Below are 7,764 nucleotides of genomic sequence, written 5' to 3' on the forward strand. Positions count from 1 at the left end.
AGTGCAGCGGATTAAAACGTCGGTTTTGACAAATCATTCGTACGATAAAAATCGAACTCGGAAGTGCTTAACTTGAAAGTGTATTTGCAAAGTTGTGCATCAAAGGTAATGAGGAAATAAAGCAAGTAAGAAGGTTTGTAGTAATGTAAATAGCAGTAATAAAATACAAACCAGAGATTACGCCGATTTTAAAGTGGTTCGGTCAAATGACCTACATCCACTTGCGAGGCCCCTCTTCGATGAGGCTCCCACCTTCCACTAGCAAATCTCTTGAAGGGGAAGGGTAAATACCCCTCTTACAACTTTTTAAAAGCGGTTCACTCTCTTACAGATTTTCAGCAAGAAAGAAGGAGGTGAACACTAGCAAATTGAAAACAAGACTAGCTAAGACTTTTCTAAGACCTTTCTCTCAATCAATTGCTTCTCAAAAAGTTGTAATCTCAGCCGAGATTTGAGGAGTATTTATAGGCCTCAAGAGGATTCAAATTTGGGCTCCAAAATTTGAATTCTCTTTGGTTCCCAATGCTGGCGGTGCCACTGCCTGTCAGTGGCGGTGCCACTGCCTGTCAATTTTTGACACTGACAGTGGCTGGCGGTGCCACCGCCCAGCCAAGCGGTGCCACCGCCAGACCCTTCGGTTCACTGGTTGGGCTTCAAATTTAGCCCAAACCAAGTCTAATTTTGAGCCTAGTTGGCCCCTAACCAGGATATAGGATTATCTCTTAATCCTAATCCTAATTGCAAGTGAACTACATAGCTAAAAACATCCTAAGCAAGTTTTCAACCGCGAACGTCGAGTCTTGTTCCGGCGAGCTTTCCGACAAACTTCTTCCAACGGACTCCCAGCAAGCTCCCGATCTTGTGATGACTTCAATGAGTAGCCGAGCCTTCTTGGTGATCTCCGCGAACCTCCAGCGATCTCTTCGGCGAACTTTCGAAAATTCCGACAGGTTCCCAATTTCTTCTCGGTTGGTTCCGGCAGCATCTCCGATGATTCTTCGGACTCTCAAACGTCCATCGAACTTGACTCCGGTATTCTTGCTTTATGTTTTCTGGTTATCGTAGTTAATCATGCACACTTAATTCAATAATATGAATTAGATCAATTAACCTATCAATTGATTTTATCATCAAAATTCTAGATTCAACAGAAACCACTTGATATGTGTTTATGTTTTAATCTGTGTTTTGAGTGACGCAGGATGCTTCGATCAGGATGAGACAATTAAAGCAGGAAAAATCATGTTGTGCCAGAGGAACTTGTCAGAAGATTGGACGTCAGGCCGATGGATCGGTCGACGTATCGACAGAAGGCTTCGGGCTGTGGACTTGGGCATCGGGCCAAGAAGAGTGGGTATTGCGCCAAGGATATCGGAGTTGCGGAGTTAACTGGCCGATTGGGCAATAGGCCGCAGGAGAGGATGATGCACCGAAAAATCGGACGAAGCGTCAAGGGACCAATGACATGCCGGACAACTTAGTTAATTGCTTAGGATTAATTGTCTCGATCGAAGTTTTGTTTTAAGTGTGCAGGATTAACTACGATGAAAGTAAGACATGCAGTAGGAGTTGAGCCGGAGTCAAAGACTATGATTACGTTGGGAGTTCGAGAGCTCGACGGAAGTCCGGACGGTCATCAGAGGTTTTGTGGGAACAAATCCGAGAAGTCCAGGAGCTTGCCAAAAGAAGCTCATCGGAACTTGTTAAGTGGATCGTCGCAAGTCCAGGAGTTTGCCGGAAGTCCGTCGGAGCATCGTCGGATGTTCGCCGGAAGCTCACCGGAAGAAGCGATTGATGCACCGGAGCAAGCTGTAGTAAATGTCTTAAGAATTGCCATAGTTAGCATGCAGATTAAGTTAGGAATGGGAGGTGATCCCATTAACTTAATCTAGGGGCAATTGGGCCCTTGACAGACCCAAATTGGGTCGAATGGATCAACCCATTCGGACTAGAATTCCTACTAGGCGGTGGCACCGCTAGGGTCGATGGTGGCACCGCCCAGGAGAGGGTCTCCCAAGAAAGCTGGGCGGTGCAACCGCCCTAGGCAAGCGGTGGCACCGCCTGGGCTCAGTCTCCGAGCGAGACTGGGCGGTGCAACCGCCCCTGACAAGCGGTGGCACCGCCAGGGCTCAATCTCCGAGCAAGACTAGGCAGTGCAACCGCCCCAGGAAGGCGATGGCACCGCCAAGGCTCAGTCTCCGAGCGAGACTGGGCGGTGCAACCACCCCTGTCAAGCGGTGGCACCGCCTAAAAGCTCAGTCTTCGAGCTGCCAAGCGGTTGTACCGCCCTAGTCAGGAGGTGGTACCGCTAGGACCCCAGAAATCCGAAAAAATACATTTTTGAGCTCCAAATTCAAACTAGTTTGGGGCCTATATATATCCCACCCTTTCCTGCATGAAAGGGCACTGAAAATCCAATCTTACTCTGTGATTTTTAGAAGGCTAGAAGTTCTCCTCCCTCTTTTTCCAAGTTTTGATCTTTCAAGAGGAGAGAAAAGTTTGTAAGGGTTGTCTCCTAAGCCTGTCAAAAGGAGTGAAACTGTAAAAGGGTGGTTGGCCTTCGCCTATTAAAGGAAGGCCTCTAGTGGACGTCGGTGACCTAGTTGGTGGAGGAAGCCAAAAGTGGATGTAGGTCAAGATTGACCGAACCACTCTAAATCTCGGTTTGCATTTACTTTGAGCATTTTATCTTTACTGCAAACCTCCTCAATAGCTTACTGCCTTCTACTCTTTTACGAACTCACTTTCAAGTTAAGTTTCCGAAAACGGTTTTACGTCAGAAATCAGTTTTATCGTATGAACTTCATATTTCAGTTTGCGCTTACATTTCGATTTCTATCTTAATTGCAAACTTCCTGCCTTACTTTACTTCAAATACATTTCCGTAAGCTTTCAAAGTTATTATCTGCACAAAACGACTTTTACGTCGGAATCGGATTTCAACGTACGAATGCAGTTTTAATCATCGAAAGCTTTCCGCTGCACTAATTCAACCCCTCTCCCTCTTAGTGCTCTTGATCCTAACAAAAACCACTTATATGTATATTTATAATATTTTTTAAAAGATTTATTTATATTTTATAGATTATTCACTATTTGAACCATTTGAATTTTTCTTATTTTTTAATTTTCATAAAAATATGATGCATCAATATAATGTATTTTAATATTTGATCTTCCAAATAGGTGAAAAAACTATCCTAAAATTGGTTGACAAAATCGAAGCCCTTTATAATTTATTTTTATTTTTAAAATTTATAAATATTATTATAATATCATTTTTGCTTTATAGTATTTTTTTTAAAATTTTATGATTTTATTATTTATTATTATGATTTTTAATAATATAAATTAATATATATCATTAAATTGTGTAATATAATTTATTTTTGATAATAAAATTTTATACAGACACAAATATATATATATATATATATATATATATATATATATATATATATATATATTATTCTAGATAATTTTAACTTTTTAAGGGCTTAAAACAGTAAATAAATTATTTTAAAAACTTAAAAAAATGATAGTCATCCACACCTTTCAAATTTATTTTTAAGTTTTTAAATATTTTTACATTTTTTTTTAAAATATACATATTATTATTATATTACTCTTGACTTATAGATAAAAATTAGTTTTAAATTATTATATATTTTTTTTATTATTTGTGAATAATTCAATGTATTTTATACATCAAATTATTATTTTAATAAAATAATTTGATGTATATTAGTAAATTATTTAATATAATATATTTGAACCTAACAAAGTTTTAAATTGATTGAATTTGGTTTATTAAAAAGATGGAGAGGGAAGATACAGGGGGAAGAGACAAAATGTTTCTACACGTTTAATTTTGTCATTTTAGAAAACTGAGACTCTCAGTTGAAATTTTTGAACATTGGGAAGACGTTCTATCAAAAATTTTTAAAACTAAAATAGTTTTTCAAGAATTCCCCCAGTATTCTTTCCATACTACCTTTGTAATACAAGTGTAGTATAATAATCACAGTGATGATGATCAGGTCACATGATTGCTACTTCAACGGCTAAAATTCCAAGGTTGAATATTGTTTTATTATTGAAATGTTGAATCAAACTATAATATTGGTGATCTTATTCTGGCGGTTGTGATAAGTATATGATGACTTACTCTACGATGATCAGTCACGACCTCCATCCAAGTTGTTCATGCCAGAGTCAACTAAGCTAACAATATCTCGTCTATTGATATCGCAAACATGATTGAATAATCTATTAATAATGTTTTGGTTTGATGTATAAGATGGAACTAAACCCATCAATTTGCTTGGTAACTGAGGCAGAACAATTGGACCAAATCAAATCATTTTAATCATCAACTAAATCGGGATGTGCAGTCAGTCGGAGCGGCTCCGCCATGGATCCGCCAGTCCACGCTTCCCCAGCTTTGCGTCTCGCTCTTCCGCAGGAGAGGAGCCAATAGACCAGTGACGCAGAGAAGACGCCGAAGAACCAAGCGCATCCGTAGATGACATCGAACCCTCCCCAGGTCATCTTCACGGCGCCGACCTTGTGGAGGAACCCGGGGATCGCCGGCGCCACTCCGAAGACCAACGCGACGAAGGCCGCGACGTTGTATCCCCCGGTGTAGTAGTATGGCCCATGGGGGCTTTCGGCGTAGAGTCCGGCCACGTCGAGCACCGCCCGTCGGAGGACGTAGTAGTCGGTGAGCAGGATTCCGGTGATGGGGCCAATGATGGCCGAGTAGCCGACCAGCCATTCGTAGACGAAGCTCTTGCCGGATGCCATAAGTTTCCATGGCTGGAACACTAGGCTGATGAATCCTGTCAGTAGGGAGCCGGTGGCGAAGTTGAAGGTGGAGGGGCTGAGGCTGACGAGCACGTTGGCCGGGGCGACGAGGTTGGCCGGGATGTTGGTGGTGATGGTGGCCAGGCCGATCCCCAAGAACGCAAGGATCGAGATGAAGACGCTGGTGTTGATCAAGGAGAGAAGTTCGATGGGGTTGGGGATCGCCTGGCCGAAGATGACCTCCGTGGCGGAGGTGATGGCGAGGCCGGCGAAGGTATAGGCGGCCATAAAAAGGGGGAGCGCCAGGTGGCCTAGCGCCTGGTCCGCTTGGCTCCGGGCGAACCGGGCGAAATCGGAGATGTTGAGCGCGACGGCGGACCAGCTGCCGACGCACCCAGTGAGGGAGGGGTAAAACACGGGCCAGAACTGCAACGGCGAGAGGCGCGAGGGCGTGGAGAGCATCTCACCGAAGCCGCCTGCGGTGGCGTAGGCCCAGGCAAAGAGGCAGGCAACGAGGAGGACGAGGACGGGGGCGGAGTACTTTCCGAGGGCGTGGATCCCTGCCATGCCCTTCCACAGCATGGCGAACTGGAGGAGCGAGAAGAGCAGGAAGCAGCCTAGCTCGAGGGGCGACGTGCCCAGCCATCCCAAGGGCTGCGAGTAGGACGAGGACTGGATGGGCCGGGGTAGGAGGAGGAGGAAGATGGCCTGGCCGCCGATCCAGGATTCGGTGCCGCACCAGCCGCAGGCGACGACGGCGCGGAGGAGGGCGGGGATGCGGGCGCCGCGGATGCCGAAGGCTGCGCGGAGCTGAACGGGGAAGGAGACGCCGTACCGGACACCGGCGTGGGCAGTGAGGCAGATGGGAGCGTAGATGATGAGGTTGCCAAGGAAGATGGTGGCAAGGCCCTGCCAACACGACATGCCCAGATCCATCAGACTGGCGGCGGCGAAGTAGGACGGGACATTCACCACCATGACGACCCAGAGGCCGGCCACGTCCCACCAGGAGAGGTTGCGTTTGTCCGCGGGGACGGGGCCCAGGCCGTCGGCGGCGGCGCCGGGGTCGTCGAATGTGTTGTCTCCGGCCTCCATGGTGTGCAACATTTTTCTTGCCCTCATCCTCTTCTTTATTTTTGTCCTCTGAAGGCGTGGGGATGATTGGCCCGCGTCACGTCCCTTCTCAAAAATAAATAAAAATAAAAATAAAACTTTCTATTAATTAAAAAAATTTGACAATCCAATTTATGTATTTATTAGCCTCCCTGAATTGCATTTAATATAAACAATAGAGCTCGAAATAATAGTTAGTTAATACCACCGAATGGACTAACGAACTAAAAAGAAATACAGATGCAGTGGGAAGGAGTCTACTTACCGTCTACCCACATGATTGGATGACTTAAAAAATAAATAAATTTCAAGGCTTCATTTCAAGTCCCATATGATTTGGTAATTTAATGCTGAATCTTGTTTTTAATCTGTTAATGAAAAATAAATATTTTTCATTTTAAATTATTATTCAAAGACATGAATCTTCATAAACGAGAAGGATCTCCTCAGGTTGATGTTGAATTTTCTTTGACATATACTTACTTTCATTAATTAAATCAAAGGTAACAAAAGCTTTTAAAGCTTTCATCACATAACCCATATTCTTTTGAAAGGAGCCAAATATTGTCTGCATTTGAACAGGAGGCAAATAAGGCAACAGTAATTCCCCTTGCAAAAGGAAACTTCCTTCTTTGAATCTGGATTTTTGTCATAAATATTATAATATGATCAGGATTAATATATATCATATCAGATATTAATTTAATTCAAATTATGAGCCAATCTAATATATGTAACCGACTAATTCAATGTTTAGTCATATTACATTATCATCTCAGGTCATTTTTCTATCTCACACATTAGTGTTTTTCAACTTTTGGGATCACATTTTGTGCTTTCTAAGTCAGCATATTATGACCGGTTTGTGCACAATTTTAAATTGTCAGGAAATCAGTATCTCCACCTCTTGGTTCGATCTCGAGGTCTCATTGACGATGCCTTTCCCCACCTGTCATGCCCGTCGCCTTCACCCTCGCAACGTTGAGAGTAGCACAAACGGACGAAGGCGACAGGTGTGATGAATGGGGAAGTGTGCACAAGGGCTTTGCTCTCAATATTACGAGGATGTTATAATAAGGACAATAAGTAGGAAAAGATAAAGAAGAGCATCGTCGATGGGCCTTCATGATAGAAGCAAGTAAGGGCAAAAGAAATAAAATTATAAGAGAAGAAAGAAGATTATAGAAGTGATATGTCCATGACAACTTGCAAAAAGAATATAGGTCGGAAGACCAACTTGCAAGAAAGTGACAACTGGGAAGAGATTTGACACGTTTAGGAGAATTATTTTAGAGACAATAGATGTGGCACATGTTTAGTAGGCGTGAGAATTTGAAGTCCGAAAACAAAGTCCAACGGCATGAGAATTTTTAGTGTTTTTTGTTTTTGTCTGCTTAATGATGAATAGGGGTGGCTATAAAAGGGCACAATAATTGCTTCCTGTTAAATCATGAGAAAAGATACAATACCAATAATTGAATCATATGCCCATCGCTATAAGAAGGCTCCTTGCTCCGGGAAAAAGAAATAAAAATCTGCTTGTACATTCATCATCATAGATATAAACTGATATTTAATTAACTAGTGTAATTGGTACGATCAGACACAACAGATACAAATTGAAATGCCTCAGTTCAGTGGAAAGACAGACAGTAATACAACACTATGATGTCATAAATTTCCATATAAGAATGAATAATTTACTCGTATAAAATATTTATTACATGTTTTAATTCATTTATTACTTGTTTAACAAATTCTAATTTGTTTTAATAGAATGATGACCCCAATAAAAATATAAAATAGATCTTATTAGTTGAGAGCTAATCGCTAAATCTAAGCACT

At 42.4% G+C, this 7,764-nt stretch overlaps 1 protein-coding gene across 1 annotated transcript; it reads right to left on the bottom strand.

Annotated features, from left to right (window-relative positions):
• Positions 1 to 4,242: 4,242 nt before the first annotated feature.
• LOC103994864 (purine-uracil permease NCS1-like) lies at positions 4,243 to 5,966 on the bottom strand. Its single transcript, XM_009415312.3, has one exon. The coding sequence runs from the start codon at positions 5,926 to 5,928 to the stop codon at positions 4,366 to 4,368; it is 1,563 nt and encodes a 520-aa protein (XP_009413587.2). The 5' UTR covers positions 5,929 to 5,966; the 3' UTR covers positions 4,243 to 4,365.
• Between the last annotated feature and the right edge of the window lie 1,798 nt (positions 5,967 to 7,764).

This window comes from Musa acuminata, chromosome BXJ2-8 (genome assembly GCF_036884655.1).
Source record: "Musa acuminata AAA Group cultivar baxijiao chromosome BXJ2-8, Cavendish_Baxijiao_AAA, whole genome shotgun sequence".
Classification (NCBI taxonomy): domain Eukaryota; kingdom Viridiplantae; phylum Streptophyta; class Magnoliopsida; order Zingiberales; family Musaceae; genus Musa; species Musa acuminata.